This window comes from Punctularia strigosozonata (assembly GCF_000264995.1).
Source record: "Punctularia strigosozonata HHB-11173 SS5 unplaced genomic scaffold PUNSTscaffold_15, whole genome shotgun sequence".
NCBI lineage: Eukaryota > Fungi > Basidiomycota > Agaricomycetes > Corticiales > Punctulariaceae > Punctularia > Punctularia strigosozonata.
In genome coordinates this window covers 485,438-506,279 of record NW_006767447.1, presented here as the reverse complement: position 1 = coordinate 506,279, position 20,842 = coordinate 485,438, and the positions used below count along the sequence as shown (strand labels likewise).

Sequence of the window (20,842 nt, the reverse complement as noted above, 5' to 3'; positions counted from 1 at the left end):
TCACCTGATGTGAAACACCTTTCTTGCCCGCCTCAAGCATCCCACAGCACCTCTGATAATTTAATACTTGGTACACATAGTAGGGGTATCATCTCAATATATCTGAGATGTTTAATCATCTGAGTGAGAGGAGCAGTCTACGCAAATCGAACAGGCCGATACACAATGCTTATTAATAGATTTCTGACCGGCATCCCTCTGGCAGAATAACTTTTGCACCGTGCTCTCAATGGCTTCAGAATATGACTGAACATGTACATGGCTATCTATGTGTGAAGCCAATAAAGGTTTGAGCAAGAATTGAAGGAGAGCGGACAGAAGCGAAACGGATGTTTCACATCAGGTGGATCGATAGTATTGCTCGTCCCCCTTGCAACGCGTCACGCGCTACCCCCGCAACGCGATACTTGGGGATACTAGAAGGACAGTGACCAGCGAAGGTTTGTCTGAATATATATGCAGTTCGCCGCACCCAGTTGATATTCGTTACAACAACGATAGCTTAACACATAATCGGGAGTATATACGCGGGGGTCGAGCGACGGGAGCACATAGTACAGCGAGACGAGGTGCACTGTATAGCCGCGACCAGCGAGAGGGAGGATCTAATGACAACGGAGAAGGTAATTCGCAAGATTATAACCGATGTGAGGACAGAGGTGGGAGAGGTCAATAACTGTGCCGATACTTGTAACTGTTCAGGAGTGCATGCCATGCGACTGTGGGATAGCCCTCGGATCGTACTTCTGTTCATGCTATGAAAGGACCACCATCAGCTCCCGCCGTCCACTGAAATCCCTCAAACATAACTCACCGCCATCCACATAGTCGGCGCTGCGCTGACGTCCTTTTCCTCTAACATATACGCCTCTTGGCTCTGCGCGTACCCGTACGGACCAGCGGGATGCTGCACCTCCGCCAACAGGCGCGAATAATCCTGGCCTGCCATGCTGTGCGCACCCGCGCCGCCGTGCCCGTTGGTGCCGATAGTCTGCGCCTGCTCGGGCAGGAACGGGTAAAACAGCGCGTTATCCACCTCGGCCAGCTTGCCCTCCTTCGGCGTCAGCGGTTGCCCACGGTTCATATGATCGCCGCCGGGAGGTCCGCCCGCGACGACATGCCCGTGGTGCCCGCCGTACGGCGCGGGCCCGTACGCCATGTGCGGCGTCTGGGGTGCCGAGCCACCTTGCATCGGGCTCTGCCCCGGCACTCCGGGCCCGCTGACGCCGCCTTGCGCGACGCCACCGCCGCCCGCGGCCTGTGTGGGGCTCATCATCCCCGGCTCGTACTCGTCCTCGCTGATGAGCACCGGCTGGCTCGGCGGGCCCACCTGGTGCAGGTTCACGTTGAGCACGCGCTCGGCGAGCTTGGCGATGAGCGGGTGGCCGCCGGTGAGGTCCGCCTTCGCGTCCCAGCGCCAGCGGAAGCGGGGGAGCATGTCGAGCGCCATCCAGACGTCCTCGAGCGCGACCTGGCGCGGGAGGCGTTCGCACCGCGACATGTGGCCGTAGAGGATGACCATCGCCGCGATGTGGAGCGGGATGTGGGACACGAAGAACGTCGCATCGGGGAAGCGGATGAGCTGGTTGTGGACGATGATGATGTTGTGCGAGGTGACGATCGCGTCGAGGAGCGCACGGTGGCGCTGCGGGTACTGGAGCTCCTTGGAGGAGAAGAGGGCGCGAAGGAGGAGGATGCGCGTGATCCCGATCTTGAGCAGCGTCAGGCCCTGGTCCTCGGTGATGTCCTGCACGAGCTTGCTCCGACGGTCGAGCGGCCAGTCCTCGGTGCCGGAAAAGTACCACTTGTAGTGCTCCGGCAGCTGACGGCGGACTTCGGCCATGCTCTTCATGATGCGCGTGGCGTGGCGCATGATGGCGTCGCCCGTCTGGCGAGTGGGCGTGTAGAGGGAATTGATGATGTCCGCCTGGATCTCGACGATCGGGTGCGAGAGCAGGAAGTGTTCCGAGAAGTCGTCCAACAGCTGACCCTTCTTCGGGCGCGACGGCCGGGGAGTGTTCGAGTCGAAAGGAGCGATCGCAAGAGGACGGCCGAGCAGGAGGGACGTTCCGCGGTCGTGCATCATCACGATGCCCCAGAGCCGGATTCGCAACTGACACTCTTCCTCGGAGAACGTGTCGTGCTGCAGCGTCGGGTCGTGGTGCAAACCAAGCTCGATGCCAAGTCGGACGAGCGAGCCAACGAGGCGCCACAATGTCCTGCCTTGGCGCTGGGGAACAACTGAGTAAGTCTAGGATGTTCAGAAGGGATATCTCTGTAACCCACCTCTGTGTATAGGTACCAGTGCAGAAGGATGAGGGCCTGCAAGCTGCTCAGCGTGACCCGAAGTTCAGGCTTCACCGCCAGAGCGCGTTCAAAGAACTCCTCATGCTCCGGCCAATCGGCAGGCAGCCCAAGGTTATGCAGTTTGCCGTTCCCATTGCCATTGCCGTTGTGCCCATTCACACCCATGCCGTTCCCATTGCCGTTGTTGTCGCGGATGTGATTGAGCTGGTTGAGCTCGGAGAGCGTGCCGAGGGCGAGCATGAGGTAGAACGAGCAGACGAGGCCCGGATCGTGCGCCACGTTCTGTCCTTCGTAGAGCGCTTCGAGGGTCGCCTCGAATTCACGCCGAGGGTACACGGGCCGGTGGTAGTTGAGCCTGTCGAAGTAGACGTCGAGGATTCGGCGGACCATCGCGCGGTCTCGGGGCAGCCAGATGGCAACCGAGTTCTGAGGGGGCGCGTATGGTTGGGCGTTCGGAGGGGGAGGTGCGGCGAGGGAGTCGCGGCGGCGCATGGCGACGGATACCCATTTGGCGGGGTCGCGAGGAGGCAGGGCGGCCTCCGAGATGGAGCGGTCGCGCCCGGAGGAGAGGCCGGAGGAGCCGACCGCCAGGTCTTCCCTGTCGTCTTGACCGGGGCGAACGAGCTTGATGTCGGTCATGAGGGAGGGTGAAACGCCGAAAGATTTGGCGAGGGCCTGTGTAGCGGGCGAGGATGAACACGCGATGCAAAGCATGTCATTGGGATCAGCGACGAACCTGGGTGTTGGATATGTCGTAGTTCTGCGGGTCCTGCCCGCGGACTTCCTGGTCGGCGGGGCCAATTGGACGACCAGCTTGGGCTGGACTTTGAGAGGGATATTGGTTTCCCATGGCATAATGGTGACCCATTGGGTAGCCGGGTCCGTACGAGGGGCTGGCGTTGGGCGGGTAGCCTTGGGCGACAGGCGACGACGGTCCACCTTGTGTGTACGCCTGCCCAACGGGAGGCTTGACGTCCTCGGTCTTAACATACGGGAACGGGTTCAAGCCAGAGGGCGGCGCGTGCGCGAAGGGGCCAAACTGGAAAGTGGAGTTGGCAGCGAGGTATTGGGCCGGGTTCTGGTACGCCTCGGGCTCGATCTTGATGCCCTGAGCGGCGATGATCTCGTCGAGCGCGTCGAGAGAAAAGCCGGGGATGTGGCGCTTGAGGAGGGCGTCGCACTGGAGGAGCTGGCGCTCGATGCGCTCGGTGTGGCCGCGGGGGGTGAGCGTCTGACGATGGCGGTCCTCTTGGTGGCAGACGGTGCCGGCGGTGGCGCACGCGGTGCAGCGGGGGTGCTTCGAGTCGCACTGGCGGGACAGGGGCGGGTGAGCGGCGCGCTACGGAGATTGCCCCAGGATCTCTCGGGGATGACCGAGGGGCGGGTCACGGCACTTGCCTTGATTTTCTTGCTCCTGCATCGGGCGCAGGCTTCGTGCGAGCGCCGCAGGCGGCGGGGCTCGGCGGGTGTGTGCGGTTCGCTGCCGTCCTCGGTCGTCGCCTTTCTGCGTTTCTTCGACGCCGGGCCTGGTGGGAATGGGCCCGCGCTGGCGGCGCCGTCGTGCGGTGGGGGCAACTGCTGCGGCTGTTGCTGATGAAGGGCGGGATCCATCGGCGGGGGGTGGAAGGAGGTGGCGGGCGCGAGGCCGAGGTCCTCGTGGGGCGGGACGATATGGGTCATCGTCGGCGACGACGACGGGACTTGGTGGTCGACCCTTGGCCCTTGGGAGCGGGGGGGCATGCGTCGGGCGGCGCCACCCCCCGATAGGACGCCGGACCGGGGCTAGGGCGGAGTCTGCAAGCAGTCGGCAGGCCCGGGAATGCTATGGCTGCCGCAGCGGGGAGCTGGGAAAAGGTCTGGATGAGATAATCGGAATTTGGGGGAGATGCGCGTCTGGGCGCCCCACCAGTGCCTGCGACTTCCGGTTCCGTATACTCCCCGTACCACACTAGCCACCGTTCCTTTCGTTTTGTACGCAATGCCGTCGCCTCTCATCGACGTTGGCGGAACACACCATCAGAATAGATCAGAATACACGCTGGCCACCGTGGACATACACTCGCCGCCGCGCTCGCCCGTGTCGGAGCGGTCGCAGCTGCTCTCGCCGAGCAGCCCTTCATATGGAACGACGGAGCTGCCCCCGCATCTACCACTCGCCCCCCGCCAGTCACGACGGAGGCTGCTGCTCACGTCGGGCGTGAAACTGGCCGCCATCTTCCTCGCTGGCACGATTCTGCTCGGGGGCACGCTGTGGCTCGCCTTACCCACACTGGATCCGTAAGCATCTGTCGCGTTTTCTCTGCGTCAGCCCGGGACTGAGTGCCGCTCTAGGGAGGACCGGCCGAACCTTCGGATACCAAAGTCTTTTGCTCAATTGCAAGCCCTGAATGCCCTCCTCAAGAAGTACCGAGATATCTATCCCTATCGTATCTTCATATGCTTCGTCACCACCTACCTCTTGTACGTGCATATATTCCATGTTTCAGATCCCGATCGCATGCTGACTTCGACCAACTTAGCCTACAAGCTTTCTCCCTACCCGGCTCGATGTACCTGTCCATCCTCGGCGGCGCCGTCTGGGGTGTTCCGCGAGCGTTGCCATTATGCTGCGCCTGCGTCGCCACCGGCGCCACCCTCTGCTACCTCCTCTCCGCCGCCCTCGGGCCCGCCTTGCTGGCGCTGCCCTCCTGGCACGCCCGCTTCCACACCTGGTCGACCAAGATCGCCGCGCAGCGCGACAACCTGATGTCCTTCCTCATCGTCCTCCGCATCGCGCCCCTCCCGCCGCACTGGGTCGTCAACGTCCTCGCGCCGCACCTCGGGATCGGCATCGCGCCCTTCTGGGCCTCGACCTTCCTCGGCATCTTCGGCGTGACCGTGATCCACACCACGATCGGCGGCGGGCTGGACGACATGACCTCCGCCGCGGACTTCCACCTCATCTCGTGGAAGAACGGGCTCGGGCTGGGCGCCGTCGTCGTCGGCGTGCTCATCCCCGTCGCGCTCAGGTATTACTTCCGCGCGGAGGTGGAGAGCGTGCAGGCCGTCGAGGCGGAGGCGGAGGTCGAAGGCGAGCTGCTCGACGCCGCCGTCGACGAGGAGGCCGGCGAACGGCTGGTGTACGAAGACGGCGATGAGGGCAGAGACAGGATCGTGCAGGAAGGCCCGAGGATCGTCGGCGCGAAAGACAAGGGCGTGCCTACCGGGGAGCTGGTCATGCTCGACGACGACGACGACGACGAGTTCGACGGTTTCCTCGATGATGAGGAAGACATCATCCTCGAGGCTGGGCCTGCCGTCGTGCTCAAGCCGGAGGATGTCAAGGCGTCTGACGAACCGCACTCGCCCGCGAGCTCGTCGAATTCGCGCTCGTAATGGACACTTGCACCCGGGACATTCAATCATGCGCCATTGCGTGCCTCTACCCTCTTTTCCGAGTCATCCACCCATCCATCTCGTACCCCATAGATGTGCTGCTAACATGATCCGGCGTTGGTTCCGGCTGTATTCCTAGTCACCCTCCACGTTCTTTACAGGGTTGTATATTTATGTTTCTGTAGTTCCTTCCGCTTGCGGGTGTAGACTAGGTTGTGCGGCCATGGTATAATAATCGGTAGTCGCTGAACATGATTCGATTGACATTGAGGGGTGCGCGCATATTACGCTCCAACAGAACGGTCCGTGGTGTTCTCGTATGTTCTTGTGACCAATCGCCCACGGACCGTAGCTATCCTGTCCACGCTCGACACCGCGCAACATTGTGCAACCCAGGGAACGGAAATGTATTCGGACGATGTAAACACGAGCATACGCCATTGATTTATTACGAAAGGAAACATGTAAAGTAAAGCAAAGATGTATGCGCCATGGTTATTGTTGCCTAACCACACCGTCAGAGTTACATAGAAACAACCCATCCCCGAGAGGATGAGCGGGTACGGCAGGTCGAGGAATATGACGCCGCGAGGATACGTGTCCTGTCCATCCGCAAGCGAATCGACGCCCGGGAAGGGCGGACTCAGCTCACGGGGGGGAAAGACTCGCTCTAGTGAGCGCAGCCCCGAGAGACGCGCCTGCCTCCGCCCACTCGAAAAACGCCATCAGGACAAAGCTGCACCGAAATTGGCGGTTCAGATGTTGGACGGACACATGATTTAGCAGGAAAACGGTTGAGCGCGAGGTTTTTATATACTTACTAGAGTACGGCCACGGCGGCGTGAGATTACTGTATGTTCTCACCTTCGTGATGCATTGATAGGGGCAGTTTCAGTGCAATCACTGGGCAATGGTGCGACCTCCGGACCACGCGCGAACGTCTCGTTGTCGAAACTTCATGTCTTGCTTTGGAGGCTGAATGTCGCTGAATGTTGCACGACGATTGCTATCTTCTAGTAGACTCCACGAGGATACCGCAGATATATCGAACTTTGGAAGATTCTGCTGTGAATCTGCCGCGCGCCTCGACAACGCCTCCGGAACAGAGCAGCGCTCTCCGCTTTCGTCCAGTTCTTGTGAACGCGCGGATCTGCAATGATGGATATGAATGCTCATCAATCATTGTTTGTTGTGGCAATAGCTCTGGAAGCGACCTATCGAAACGTTCGAAACGGATCACTGACCGGTCTCCGCTGGCGTATGGGTCGGGTATTCCCAATCCTGAGATATTGGTGCGACGCTATCCTCACCCGGTGGGCTATCTCAAGATATTAAAGGGCTATGTTCAACGTGCGCGCATTGAAATCAACAAAGGCAGCTTCGTTGCCCAACCTCTACGTCTGGTGCCGCAGCGCCGCGCAGGGCACGCGGTCCACGTCTTTCCGCAATTTCGAGTCGGGGAGTAATCGTCCTGCTCGAAGAGGTCGCGTGTGCATGGCAAAGCTATGCGTATGTATCACTGTGAAGGGAGGTGGGGGGCTTGAGACGCGCTCACCTTTCATCTGTGGACGTTGTCGTCCCAGTTGTACCTGAAGTCGCTCTATTAACCCTTTCCCTAGCAATGCCGACCACTACTGTCCACGTAATTCCCATCGGACGTCTCGATGCGGCCAACCCCACGAACAATATCATCTCGAACAACGGCTGGCTTGTGGACACTCCTTTAAACGTCGCCAACTTGGAAAAAGCGTGGTGTCGATTGAATCATGTTTGGCCCATTTTATCGTCCAGGCTCAAGAAGAACGCTCGCGTAAGCCCCTTTGCAGCTCTCTTATCGACGGCGGTGCGCTGAAGTTTGGTGCAGACTGGCGACCTGGAGTTTCATGTGCCCGAGCAGTCCGCGATCGTCGCAGGGAGTGGCTTCACGACATGTACCGTGCTCGGACCGGTGTCGACCCATTTCCAATACCCGAAGCCCACGGAAACAATCTCATGCGTATCTCTCGATATTCCGCATCACTTCTACTCTCATCCCTCTCGCTGTTCCGCCGACGCGCTACTGAACAAGGATGCGCCCGTCGCGGCCCTTCATGTAACCTGCTTCGATGACGCGACGATCGTCGGGCTCTCCGTCTCACACGCGCTCGTGGACGGCTCGGGGACGCAGGCGATTATATTGGCCCTTCTCAGCCTCATCAAGGGCGAAGAAGTCGAACCGCTATCCACGCACGACGCATTCGAGACCTACCAAACCGCCAAAAATGTTTCTCCTCCAGACGGTTTCAGGATTTTCAGCCTCTGGCAGCTTATCCTTCTTGTATTGGCTACGCTGAGTGACTGGATACGGTCGCCGAGGGGCGGGTTTCGTGTGTTGTATTTCCCAGCCAAGGAAGTCGAGCGTATCAAGTTGCAGGCGATGGCCGACATCTCCGCGAAAGAGGGCCTGGAGAACGGGGAGTGGATAAGCACTAGCGACGCTATAGTGGCTTTTTTGCTCAAGGTCCGCATCTATCTGCACCTTCGTCGTCGAAGAGCAGAGTACCGCGCTAACCTCGAGTTTTTCGCAGTGTATGTATGCTTCCGAGAAGAGGCATAAACCGCTCGGCGTCGCGTATCTGGCCAACGTCCGCAAGCACTTCGCGTCTATCATCCCGCCGACTTACCTACGCAACGCGAACGTCGGCATCTCGATCGCCATCCCGGACGCGTCCGCGGTGGCGACCACATCGCTCGGCTCGCTGGCGCTCATCGTCCGGCGATCGCTCCTGGCACAGACGCAGCCCGCGGCTCTGGACCACTACGTCCAGTGGCGCATCGCTAACCCGAAGCAGATGCCGATGTTCATGCAGCCCGGCGGACTCTGGGCCGCGTTCACCAACTGGCGCGAGATGGGCTTCATGTCGATCGACTGGACCCCGGCCGCGCTCGACGCGGGCGCGACGAAAAAAGCGACGTGCCTCTACCTGCACTCGTTCGGGTACGCGCCGCTGAACCTTCGGAACGCGTTCGTGATCGGGCCCGATGACCCCTCCGGCGGGCTGTGGGCGCTCGGAAGCTTGTCGAACGCGCTGTGGAAAGACCAGAACGGCTTTGGGCAATATTGGCGGTAAAAATGAGTGCCGACGTTGAAACAGGAACACACGGACTGGGGCCGAACAATGCAGGGGCTGTTGACTCCCGATTAAGTCAGTAATAGCTCCTGATTTGTCTCATTCGACTCCGTGCGCTAGGGATCGCGCCCGCGAGCCGGATCGGGAAGGCAAGCGCGCGGGCTGCTGGCGGTGCTGGGAAGGTCGGGTTCACGAGCTCGACAATTTCCTGATCAGAACTGCTATCTTGTCCGTATATGACTCGTTTGACTGGAGATCAGACCGAAACTGTTGAGGCAAATGCCTTTTCTACAGTGGATACATATTTCATCATTATGATGTACGTACAGCCCGTGTCTTGCTATGTGTTAGACAATCAACGTTTCAACAAAGGCGTTATATTCAATCGAAGTGGGTTTCCCAGCAACCGGATCTGGAAACACCGACGCCAGCGAGCACTTCGACGCGGTTTACGTTGCAAGAAATCTGGCCCTTAGTGTTTACTAGCTCTCTTCTCTCGGCGACGTTGCAGATGATGTGCGCGAATACATTGCGCTCTGCCGTATATATTCATTACTGTCATTCCTACAACATCGGGAGTCCCTCCTTTACATCGCCCGCACCGACGAAAAGTGGGTGCGAACTCACTGCAGCGCTGCCTTCGAACGTAGAGACAACGGAGGGAATAACAGGATTCAGCTGGACATCATGCCCACTGTTTTGACGCAAGCTCTTTCTCGCATTCATTCTAAATGCGACGTATTGTGAGCTGAATCTCTGGCCACATGAAAGCAACGCACATTGTCATATAGCTGTTGAGGTATACCTTGCCGAAGCACGTATCGAGCGCCAAGTAGGCGAAACTATGTGGCAGGCCGAGATACTGAGCACCATGAAAGGTTCAATTCTGCTCGGGTGTTTCGTCAAATTGAGGAATAAAACTGACCAGAACGACTGTGAGTACTGCACCCGCGCTACGAGGGACGCTCTCAGTACTGTGAGTGAGCAATCCGCAAAACCTGTCACCATACCATGTCAAAACCCCAGTGCCGAGTACCCAGACTGACAAAGTTTCTATCACCGAGCGCAACCTGTCCAATGTACGATACAGTGAGCCATATATACAGAGGAAAAAGAGGCAGGCTGACGGTAGGAAATGGGCTTTCTGACGGCGGAGGTAGTAAGTTGTCGTGATAGCTATCACTGCGTTGTCAAAGATAGCCACAGAAAACGGAATGTAGATCATGATTGCCTGGAACGAATCGATATAAGCGTGCATTGTAGGGGACTCGGAAGCATACATTCTCTTGATTCACGTGCTCAAAGGACTTCAACTTTGACCTGCAGTGTGGTGGGGTCGATTGAAACACTTGAGCATGTGCTCCGCGTCGATTTTTGGAGTACGTACACTGTGATACCATTCACTGCCACCCAGATCATTAACAATGAATGGTGAAGAGCTAAGGATGACATACCCAAAGCGCTCGCTGAAGATCGAAGTCAGATCCGGCAAAATGCTGATGTGAAGAGCATGTACTTACCCCAAGTCAATACAATCGTGATCGGCTGCGTGATACACATATCCTCAAAGTATGGTCGAGATCAGGGGTAGGGAACCCACCATTACCAGCCTGATGAATATGCTTCCTCGAGATACTGCAGAAAATCAGCACATGGTGAGTTACTGTGTGCTGTGTTGTGGTCGGTGATACTCACGCTTGTATATTCTGATACAATACATCTGGACAAGGGCATTGATTAGATCTCGACCACGATGTGCGGGTATTGGAGTTCTTACCGTCTGTACCGTCGCTACTAGTATATCACCCAACAAAACGGAAGCCTATGCGTCCATGTAGTTCGATCAGTAGATACGTTACTCCTATCATCATGACTCGCCATCAAGCTCCTAGAGTGTATCGTTAAGTATGGAATGGTAAAGTCGATATAACTCACCAAACTGGTATCAAATACGCCTCAAGATCGAAGTAGTTGATCGAAAACATGTAGTGATAAATAGCATGGATGTTGAACGCATACGCCATGATATCGAGTGCTCCCATGAAAGCGACCTGGATGAAATGTAGGTTTCACAAAGTGAACAGTCAATCGACGGGATCACGCAAGCACATACGATTAGCTTTATGGTCGCAGATTCTTGAGGGAACCTGTGATAGAATAGGTATCTACGAGCAAGTTAGTACATGTCACAAACACCATGAGCTCATCTTCAACTCACATCTGAAGACATGTAATCCCAAGGAGCACGCCCGAAATTGAGACACCCAGAAACAACATGCCAAAGGTGTCCGCGAGACTTGAGGTGAACCCCATCACACGCCGAGGTAGCGAACGGTGCAGGGTCGAACTTATATACCTTTCCTGGATATCCAGGTCAAGAATGTTGGCCACCAAATGAACAGATCTTCCCAGCACCACCAAGTAGCCCCATTAATCCTGTGTAGACTAGTTCTTCATGAGAATTATAGTAATTCGCTTTTAGTACTTACCTTGCGTTTCACTCCGAATCTGATAGGTCCAAGCTCCACTGCTATAACGCTACAACAGGTACGATCAAGCATTCAATAGCCGGCCAATGCGCAATAGCAGCCGGGCAGATTCGACTGCACAGCAGGCTCCGGATCCACCCAATTCGTACCGGGTGGTGCCATGTACGGTTGGCGCTAAGTGCTTACGCCTCTGGCCAGTGCGTCTCCTGCTCTGATGATCCTAGTGTATGTCTCGCCATCGATCATTGTTCAGACGGTTCTGATACCGTGCGGATTGCACCGTAGCAGCAGCACTGCCAGATTCGTGCTGCATTGAATTCAAGACCAGATAAGTACACGGCACACCTCGCGCTTACGTGAATCTAGATAACGAGAAGTTTCATCATCATGAGGACCAGTCTAAGAGTGTACGCGTGCAACTTGCGGACTTTGAGGCTTCGGCACAGTGTAGTAGGTTATGCGCCAGAAACACACAGGCAGACCGACACAACCTAAGAGTCTCGCGCAGTTTCACTGAGTGACTGAACAGGAAGGAGATGAGATCAACCAGTAGTGAATAAATTATTGGTTCAATGGTCTAAGGGCGCTTGTCGATCATTCCAAGGTCGAGGGCAAGGTCAAGGAAATCGAGCTCGCGCGGCGACGGCGCGTGGACGAACGAGCGGCGGCCAAGTTCCGAATTTCGCGTCAGTTGAATTTCCCACGGTTACTTCAACCCAGCCTTGCCTTGTGCACATGGCTCCCGAGCGACACCCCTCCACCCCCGGCCTCCTCTCCACCGTCTTCGGCTATGTTTCCCGCGAAATCGAGTCATTCGTGGCCACCGCGACGGGCGGTGTGGCCCCCCATAATGAGGTTCGTCGGATGCGCACACTTTTGGACGACAGGGGCTCACCTTTGTCCTAGGTGAAAACGCGCGAGGACGCTGAATGTTCGCGTCATTCCTCACGAAGAACCACAAAAAAGCGGAGAATAGATCGCGAATTGGATGAGGAGAGCGCGACGTCGGCGGACGAGGCGCGCGATGCGCGCAAACCACGCCAGCGGACGCTCCACGACGAGCTATCGATGGCAGAGGCTTCCTTCACGTCCCCAACGCGCCGTAAACAACCTAAGCGGCGATATCGCACCCCACAGCAGTATGCAACTGAAGAAAACGCAGGTACGGGGCTTCTATCCTCCTATTCACGAAGTGCCCTAACATGACTCCGCCTCCTCCAGAACTGTCGGCGTCCGACCGCTCACCTTCCCCTGCGCCACCGCCGGCTGCCCGTCTCTTACGCCGTCGTCCATCTATCACCATGCCAGGCTCGCTGTTCCCGCGCTCGCCCTCTCTCGAACCCGACCTGCATCGCGAAAAGCAGGACGCGCGCCGCGTTCATTTCCCACCGGGCGTACCCAGCCCGAAACATCGCTCACTCTACGCTCCCGCCTCTTCAGACGCGGGGCCCTCGCATTCTCAGCACAGGCTCTACCCCGACCTTCCATCTGAGCATGCAGAGCCACCTCGTACGCCTAGTTCGCCCTTCCGGCCGCCACTTGTCGGCTCTGTCAAGGAGGCCGTGCGGATGTTCCGCGATGATCCAGACGAAGCAAACCCTGAACTGCTACTCCCGAAGGAGACCACGTCGCCGATCAGTAAGATCCGCAGCCCGTCGCGGAGGCACGGAAGCGTGCGCAGCGACGAGCGGGGCTCGCCCGCGTTCTCGCCCGGATCACCCCGTAAAGACAAGGGCAAGGGCAAGGCACGCGAAGGCGATCTATCTCGTCACGAGGTTCAGGATTTCACCTCAGAGCTTCCGTCTCAAGATGAGGACGAAGAGGAACACTCACGCGAGCACTACGGAGATATCTCCTTAGGCACGATGCGCACCAAGGTTCGAGGCAAGGAGCTCGAACTCGACAAGGCTCGTGAGCGCGAAAGACAAAGAGACGAAGCTGGCTCGGACGCTGACCATGACGACGACGAGCGTCGCCGAGATAAGCAGCGTATCCGCCTGCTCGAGGAGGAGATTCAACGGTTAAGGGCAGAGGTGAATATCTCAGGCAAACCCATACGGACACATTGCTCACTACCAGACCAGCTTGCAAAACGACCAGTCGAATCAAGCTCCTCGCAATCTACGATTGCATCCAGCCAGGAAACCTACATACCGCCTCCGCCGCCACCACCGCCCCTGCCTTCAATCTCCACAGCAACCATGACCCCCCGCACAATCATCCTCTCGCGCTCTCAGACCCACCCTACGCATTCCTCGACGGATCCACTCCTCGCAGCTGCACGCGCCTCACTCAAACACACCGAGCCGCCGGTCGAGGCTCCCATAAACCCGCTCATCCCCGTGCCGGCCTCGCGCGCCAAGCGGACCGGGCGGCCGACTGTCGCGCTCAGCCACGACAAGATGGCCGCGTTCCTGCAGGAGATGAAGAGCGTGCGCCTCCGGAAGGTGTACCACGACGTCGATGGCGGGCGCGCGAGGGAGTACGACCCGGATGCGTCGTTCGCGGGCGCGAATGTCACGTTTGCGGCACCGGCGGACTGGGGCGCAAGCTGGAAAGAGGCCGGGAAGGAAACCGAAGCGGAAGGCAAGAGAGCGGAGGCATCGCGGCCGTTGAGGAGGCGGGCGACGATTGGCGGGACGGCACCGAGCCCGGAGACCACCGCGAAGGGTAATACGGCGACGAGTCACATGCGTAAAGAGGGTGCGATTATCGCCAGGAGGGCTGGAGGAACAACGCAGACGACCGCGCAGCCGCCGAAGCAGGACGCTAACGTCAATACCGGAACGGTTGTGCGTCAAGACAGGGTGGACACTGGCACGGAGGGTCACGGGGCTGGTTCTAGGACGAGCGAGAAGCGGAAGAGGCAGGAATCCGACGCCGGTGCCGTCCACGAGCGAGACACGCGGAGTGTGCCCAAGAAGCGGATGGCAGAGGCCTCTGCCGAGCTCTCCACGTCGACGACGTTTACGGAGCCTTCCACGAACCAGCCGCGGCATCACACGGCCTGGCTTCGCAAGTCGGCGTCAAACCCGTCGTTCAAGCCGTCACGCATCCCGCGACTTGCGTCGTCTTCCGAGAAGGATCAGCAGGCGACGCCGTCCTTGTGCTCCGACAACGAGGCGGAGCAGGACGGCGAGACGAGCTCGGACAAGATGCCAGCCACCCCGCCCGGGGGCCCCACCCGCCACGCCGCCGAGAACCCCTCGCCCGTTGCGCTCGATGATACCCGGTCTGCACCGCATGTCAACCCACGCAATAGGACGATCTCCGCCGTCCGTGAGGACGTGTTCGCCAAGAGGCCGCCGACGTCGCCCATCCCGCGCGACACGCCGAGCAGGCCCCGACCTCCGGGCAGCGTGCGCAAAAGCCGTTCGCTCTCGCAGCCAACGTCCATCGCCAGGACGGAGAGCGATGATCCCCTCGCGCTGCCAGCCACCATGCCTCCTCCCGCTCGCCCGGCTGCTTCCCGAATTCCGCAGCGCCACGCGCAGCCATTCCGACCGAAGCGGCGCTCGCGCGGCTCACCATCGCCGCCCCCACCTTCGCGTCGGCAGTCTGCGCCCGTCCCGGCCGTGGACGACATGGACGTCGAGCGCCGGCGGTTCGCGAAAGCTGCCCGGGACAAGAATGCGGACAAGCTCCCGGAGCAGACCCCCGACCTAAGTCGGTCCGTGCGTCGCTCCTCGCTCGCGCATCTGCAGCGGCAACGCGACGCGGAGGAGGACAGCTTCTGGGGCGTACTGGAGGCCGAGGAGATGGAGGTGCCCCTGCGGGACGAGGGAGAAGAGGATCTTGACGTGGACAGTGGCGTGCTCGTCGCCGTCGGCTCGCGAAGCAAGAAGCGCGGGTTTCTTGCGCATGGAGGCGCCGGCGGGCCCTCGGTCTTCATGGGTGTTGGCTACGTCGACGGAGCTCAAGAATCTGACGTGACCTCGGAGTGAATAATCGGTATTTTGGCTGAGAACCAATGTGAACACTCGCTATCTTGCTATCTTGAAACAGAATATATTCATATTTATCGCACTCGTTCGACCAATACGTTGTTCTAGCAGCACTCGGCAAAGTAGTTACACTGTATAGCGGTGGTTGTTGATTTTACAATGTCCTTGATCCTATTGAATGTTTTGTCTTTGCGCGCTGACGATGAAGACGTGCGGCCACGTAGGGTACGCATATGAATACCGATAGCGCGACAACAACAGGAATAGTACAGAGAGAGCACAGCAGGAACAGAAAAACCAAGATGAATCAACGACAAGAGGGTCTGTCGATAAACAAATATAATATGTGTGGGATCCCAGATGTAGAGTACACAAGCAAAGGAGGAACAGGGAACGAGACACGAAAGACGGACCGAACCTCTAAGAGATGCTATGAGAAACCCCAGGGCTGATCCGCTGAAGCCATCGGACCATCCCATTTCCAACCGTCGAATGCGGAGTAGTAAGCCGATTCGCCGCCGTCAATCTCGGCCCAGGCTCCTAGCCGTAGCGGATCCGATGTCTCGTCGAGGGCAGGCTTCGGGTTCTCGACGACAGCCGGCTTGAAGACGGGTGTCGTCCCTGTCGAGCGCGACCCAGATGCGTGATCGGTATCAGACGCGGGACTGGGGTTGGTGGAGGATGAAGGAACCAGCTCCGGAGTGGGAGCTACGTCGTCGTCCATGCCGCGTCCGGGAAAGGAGGAGAAGTCGATGAACTGCAGGAACTCTTCCGGGTTGCTGTTGGAACCGGCGGCGTCTCCAACACGGGGCCCATCATCTAAAAGGGATGCCGACGTTGAGGGCAGACCGTCTGCCAGTCCCGATGGATCGCACGCCTTCAAGATCTGCTCCAGCGTTTCGGCTATAGCCGTGTCCTGCCCATCGCCAACCATCTTCGAGAACTGCTCGAAGAACGCTACCGCATCTTCGGGGGTCTCGACGGCATCAACCTGCCTCTGCCTCTCCACGACCGTCGGATGAGGCTGGCCATCCCACTCCGACTCAGTCTTGGGTCGCTTCGGCGAGGGCACATCGGGTGCTCCCGCTGGTACCGCGAGACTATCGTCCTCGCGCTGCCGCTTGAGCGACGTCGACGGCTCGGGGGAGGGCATGACCTTCGGAGCGGGTTCGGCGGGCTGCACCGCGACGGGCTTCTCATTCTTGCTAGCGACGGACGGCTTGCGCTTGGGAACAGACGCAGCTTTCGGCTTGGGAGTGGCCTTGGCCTTGTTAGCTGGTGACTTCGGGGTAGCCGGCGGAGCGGGCGTCGGCGTCGATACGCTGGGGCCGGGAGTCGAAGTAGATGCAGCGGTGGAGGGTGGCGTGCGCACGGAGGCGACGGTGAGATTCGGCGGGAGGGGCGTCGCCGTTTTCTTTTGCGCGGGGGCCGGTGGGTTCATCGGCGCCTGTGATGACCGTTGAAGCACAGCCTGCGGTGGTTGTGGCTGGATCTGCGGAGGCTGCTGCTGCTGAATGCCTTGCTGAGCTGATGCCGGCCTTTGCGGACTAGGTATCATCGGTCGTCCTTGGGGCGGGATCATCCCGTGGAGAACTGGTGGTTGCATGGCGTGCTGCTGTTGCTGCTGCTGTTGTTGTTGCTGCTGCTGCTGCTGTTGTTGTTGCTGCTGCTGCTGCTGCTGTTGCTGCTGCGCGTGTTGACCTGCTTGAGTCAAAGCCAAGAGGTTGTTAAAGACCTCTTTAGCAGTCTGAGCCTGTGATATCATCGACTTCACGGTGTTGAGGTCGATGATGTACTTCGGCGTCGCAGAGGACATCAAGACCTTCTGTTGTTGGGCAAGGAGAGTCTACGCAAGCACGAGTCAGTCGTCGCGGGCAAAACTAGAACGTCGGAAAATACTCACAATAACAACCAGCTTGCGGAGAGTGCTCTCGTCCTTTAGAATGACAGCGATCCACGGCAGTTTGGGGTCCAGGTCGCTAGCAATGCGGAGGAGCTGCTCAAACGCTTGATTATACTCCAGTCTCTGCTCGTCCGGTAGCATCAGCGTCTGGACCCTAGCCGGATCCCGATTAGCGATGAAATCCTGCTTGAACTTCTGCACGATCTTGACCGCGTTCTGCACTTGAACCTGCGTCGGCGGCATGATCGCTTGGCGCTGCGGCATCTGCGGAGGCTGCTGTTGCTGCTGCTGTTGCTGCTGATGGCCATGCTGTCCGGGATGAACAAACGGTTGTTGCCCTTGCTGCTCGTTCATCTGCCGAGACATCCCGAATGCTTGCTGCTGCTGTTGGGGTATCCCCGCCGGACCGTTCTCGCGCGACGGCTGCCCAAACGGTGGCTGCTGAGACCCAACGAGGATAGGGGGGTTAGGCTGTTGGGGCATGCCTTGGCCACTGAGTCCCTTCCGGAATTGCGCCCGCTGCTGCTCGCTCTGCTGCAGCTGGGTACGGTGCCGTTCGATGAGCGCGATGAGCTCCTCCTGCAAGCCGGCAGCGCGCATCTGCTGCACGGTTGAGTGCGCGTGCTGCAGCATGAGCTGCATCGTCGCTGCATCTGCGGGCCGCTGAGCCGGCCTCACCGGTTGACCGTTCGCGGCCATGCCCGGACGCTGTTGTAGACCTTGCGCGCCGTTACGTAACCTGTTCTGGTTCCACGTGCGGAAGTACGCTCGCTCGAACTCGAGCAGGTACGTGTCATAGCAGGCCTGCAGGCCTTGAGCTGCTCCTGGTGCACATTTCGCGGGCTCATGCCCATTTCCGGGGAACGCGACAAAGCCCAGGCGTCCACCGATGACGGGCCACAACTCTTTCTGCGTCACCTACAACTATGGGTCAGAAAATGCGGGTGAAGGGTCGGAGGGTCGACTATACCTGTTCCCGACCACCTTCTCGCATAACCTCATAATGCAGACGATAGAGGTCGACCGGTCGATGGTCAATCTCCATCAACCGCTTGTCATGCTGAATGGCCTTCTGGTTGCAGAACGTGCGATACGCAGTCGAGAACTTGATCTGGTCCACCGGCGGAGGCATGATCCACTGCATCTGATCCATATGGGTCGCGCCCACCATCGGCTGGCCCCGCATTCGAGACTCCAGAGTATCGATCATGACGGGCCCGACACTAAGGATAGATATCGTGAGGTGATATATTCGCGCAAGAGTACCTTCACGTACCTATGCGGCGTATTGGGGGCACCAGCGGGGGGTTGGGAGGGGATGAGGTTCGGGCGCGGGGTCGTTCGAGCGGATATTTGCGGCGGCGACTGCAGCTGAGGGTGGGGAGGAATCTGCCCCGGGCTGGGTTGCATGTTAGGCAGGTGCGGCTGGCCCATTCCCTGAAAGTGCGGAGTAGGCTGACGCTGCGTCGGCTGACCGGGAAAGGGCTGCTGGGAGCCAGGCGGAGACCATGCGGGTTGACCCACGTTCGCCGACTGTGGGTGAAGCGGTGGCGAAGATGAATGAGGACTGGCTCGCGATGGTCAGACTCAAGTCTTCGTAGAAAGCATGATTGAAGACTCACGGTATCGGTTGACCCATTGTCGGGTTCATCGCGTTGGCCAGCGTGCTCGGCGTCTGTTGCGTATGCTGCGAACGGATTCTGTTGATATGCGCTGCAAGTTTTTGCATCATCGCCCTCTGCCGCTGTATGGCACCCTGAAGCTGGGACGATCGGCTGAGGTACAGATTATCGGACATGCCCGCGCGAGCATCATGCAGCTGATTGAGTTGGCTCTCCAATTCCTGTATGTGCGCCCGGAGCCGCTGGGCCTGTTCGATGAGGGTCTGCATATTGACCGGAGCGCCTGGGTTGAGCATGCCAGGCTGAGGGAGCTGATTACCCTGCGGCATGGCGAGGTGGTTGCCAGCCTGCTGCTGACCGTCCATGCCACCATGCATGGGGGCAGCGGGATTGAACGCGTTCTGGGGGTGATGAGCGCCCATGGGGGGCTGGACCATGCCGTTTCCAGGGTTGAGGGGTCCGCCTTGCGGCGGCTGATGCTGCTGTTGGCTCGCCATCGTGAGGAGGTTGAGTTGACGGGCCACGCGGTCGTTCGGCGCAGGTAGCATCCCCTGGTTGGCTTGGAAGGCGGCCTGAAGCTGGGCGGCATTGCCGCCGCCGCCGCCGAGACCGAAGTTGTTTTGCATCTGCTGTTGCATGTGAGGGTTGGCTTGCAGCTCGTGAAGGCCGCCGGGCTGTCCTGCGGCGGCGTTCATGACGAACGGCTGCTGCTGGGCACCGAACTGGGGTTGTCCGGGCATTCGCGCGACGCCTTGGCTGCGCATGAGCTCTGCGACCTGAAACGACGGTGCGCGGGAAGAGGCTCGTGTCAGTTTACGTAATAAGCAGGGTCGGGGCGTCGGCGCGCCAAGGCAGGGCGGAACGTCGGGAGAGACAGTGGGACGCGGACCAAGACGCTCACCTGAGATTGGCCCTGCACGCCCATGATATCTCCGCCTACTGGGTTGCGAAACGGCGGGTGCTGCTGCTGGAGCTGCTGCATCTGCCAGAGACGGTCGTTGGTGTTCATGCCCGGGACCTGCGACGGGTCGATCGGGGCCTGCTGGCGGGGCTGCTGCGGCATATGCGGCGAGCCGAGGCCGGGGTTGAAGTTGGGACCGAGCATAGAGTACTGGGGGTGTCGATCGGCCATGGCTCGGTGCAGCCCGCTGGGGTGCGCGGAGGGCGGGTGGCTGGGCCGGACGGGCGCGCTGGTGACCGCGCGAGTTGGATGCGAGCTTGCCGCGGACAGAAATCCGGGCGGGGAGGGGGCGGGGAGGGACCGTCGGGGACGAGGAGGACGGCGAGGAGGGGACTGGTCGTGGTCGGTGTGAGAGGGGGCAGAGCGTCTCCCAGGTGTCTGGGTCCGAAAGCGGAAGGTGCCGTGCGACGCTCGGTGGCTGGCGACCAATCCTCCGCCTTGCCCGTTGATTCACGTCCCCCCCCCTTGCCAAATAAAACCCCGGCTTTGTTTGTCGCCTCAAATTTCCCGCCTCGTGCTCCGGACAATGCCCAGTTTCGTTGTGTTTCCTACGAGCAGCCCCTTCCCATCTGTGCCTCTAGCTGAGAGCCACGGGCGAACGCGCGCGAGCTCGTCCTGCTTACTACGCTTAACAGGGATTAGCTCTTCCTGGCTGATAAATGGCTGTACTGTCAGCTACGGCTCCCCATCAGGTCACCAGCGCCCCGCCCGGAGCGCCCTACGCTGCGCCTCTGTCGCCCGACGAGCTTGTCGTGCAGCCACCGACCTGCCTCGTCTGAGGCGCTCAGCGCGCGCACGAGAGAAACGTGATGTCACTCCGCCCAAGCCAGCAACGGCATCCGTCGACTGGTACCATTTACATCTCTCCCCTTCGGCCGCACATTACTCTCGTCATACTTGCTTTCCCTCGGAGCGACGTCATGAGACGATATGGGACCACCTCGCCGCGAACGGACGGACGGACGGCGACGCAAGAGGCGGTTCAGCACCAGCTCTCAGGGTCGCCGCCGGTGCAGCAGAGCCCAGCCCCGGTCACGTTCCGCGGCGAACTCTGTCTATTTTCCAGCGTTCCGCACGTCCGGCTCGCTGCCTGAGTCGACTGCACCGGCGCGTGCGCGAGTCGGGAAGGGT

General features: G+C 59.2%; 6 protein-coding genes across 6 annotated transcripts; 3 read left to right on the top strand and 3 right to left on the bottom strand.

Moving 5' to 3' along the window:
• Positions 1-449: 449 nt before the first annotated feature.
• Positions 450-3,987, bottom strand: PUNSTDRAFT_146228 (uncharacterized protein; the record flags this gene model as incomplete). Its single annotated transcript, XM_007387814.1, has 5 exons — positions 450-755; positions 815-2,230; positions 2,287-2,982; positions 3,044-3,616; positions 3,682-3,987. 5 exons carry the CDS (start codon positions 3,985-3,987, stop codon positions 699-701), a joined length of 3,048 nt encoding a protein of 1,015 aa, XP_007387876.1. The 3' UTR covers positions 450-698.
• Positions 3,988-4,219: 232 nt separating this feature from the next.
• PUNSTDRAFT_92406 (uncharacterized protein) lies at positions 4,220-5,950 on the top strand. The gene is made up of 3 exons (XM_007387813.1): positions 4,220-4,584; positions 4,639-4,767; positions 4,827-5,950. The coding sequence occupies exons 1-3, from the start codon at positions 4,286-4,288 to the stop codon at positions 5,680-5,682; spliced, it is 1,284 nt and encodes a 427-aa protein (XP_007387875.1). The 5' UTR covers positions 4,220-4,285; the 3' UTR covers positions 5,683-5,950.
• Positions 5,951-7,303: 1,353 nt separating this feature from the next.
• Positions 7,304-8,792, top strand: PUNSTDRAFT_138138 (uncharacterized protein; the record flags this gene model as incomplete). The annotated part of the gene is made up of 3 exons (XM_007387812.1): positions 7,304-7,492; positions 7,547-8,182; positions 8,250-8,792. 3 exons carry the CDS (start codon positions 7,304-7,306, stop codon positions 8,790-8,792), a joined length of 1,368 nt encoding a protein of 455 aa, XP_007387874.1.
• A 482-nt stretch (positions 8,793-9,274) lies between these two features.
• On the bottom strand, positions 9,275-11,105 carry PUNSTDRAFT_47197 (uncharacterized protein; the record flags this gene model as incomplete). Its single annotated transcript, XM_007387811.1, has 12 exons — positions 9,275-9,328; positions 9,420-9,519; positions 9,572-9,634; positions 9,839-9,862; positions 9,920-10,023; positions 10,073-10,112; positions 10,180-10,195; positions 10,247-10,258; positions 10,393-10,427; positions 10,728-10,843; positions 10,906-10,939; positions 11,011-11,105. The coding sequence occupies 12 exons, from the start codon at positions 11,103-11,105 to the stop codon at positions 9,275-9,277; spliced, it is 693 nt and encodes a 230-aa protein (XP_007387873.1).
• A 1,477-nt stretch (positions 11,106-12,582) lies between these two features.
• PUNSTDRAFT_116231 (uncharacterized protein) lies at positions 12,583-15,225 on the top strand (the record flags this gene model as incomplete). The annotated part of the gene is made up of 2 exons (XM_007387810.1): positions 12,583-13,314; positions 13,366-15,225. The coding sequence occupies 2 exons, from the start codon at positions 12,583-12,585 to the stop codon at positions 15,223-15,225; spliced, it is 2,592 nt and encodes an 863-aa protein (XP_007387872.1).
• Positions 15,226-15,655: 430 nt separating this feature from the next.
• PUNSTDRAFT_116230 (uncharacterized protein) lies at positions 15,656-18,281 on the bottom strand (the record flags this gene model as incomplete). The annotated part of the gene is made up of 3 exons (XM_007387809.1): positions 15,656-17,071; positions 17,129-18,046; positions 18,099-18,281. 3 exons carry the CDS (start codon positions 18,279-18,281, stop codon positions 15,656-15,658), a joined length of 2,517 nt encoding a protein of 838 aa, XP_007387871.1.
• Positions 18,282-20,842: the final 2,561 nt, after the last annotated feature.

Excerpts from the sequence above, each read along its gene's own strand:
- PUNSTDRAFT_92406 (XM_007387813.1), top strand. The coding sequence starts at position 4,286 with ATGCCGTCGCCTCTCATCGACGTTGGCGGAACACACCATCAGAATAGA. Across the intron at positions 4,585-4,638 it reads GCCTTACCCACACTGGATCC|GGAGGACCGGCCGAACCTTC; the intron begins GTAAGCATCTGT and ends GTGCCGCTCTAG. Across the intron at positions 4,768-4,826 it reads TTCGTCACCACCTACCTCTT|CCTACAAGCTTTCTCCCTAC; the intron begins GTACGTGCATAT and ends CGACCAACTTAG.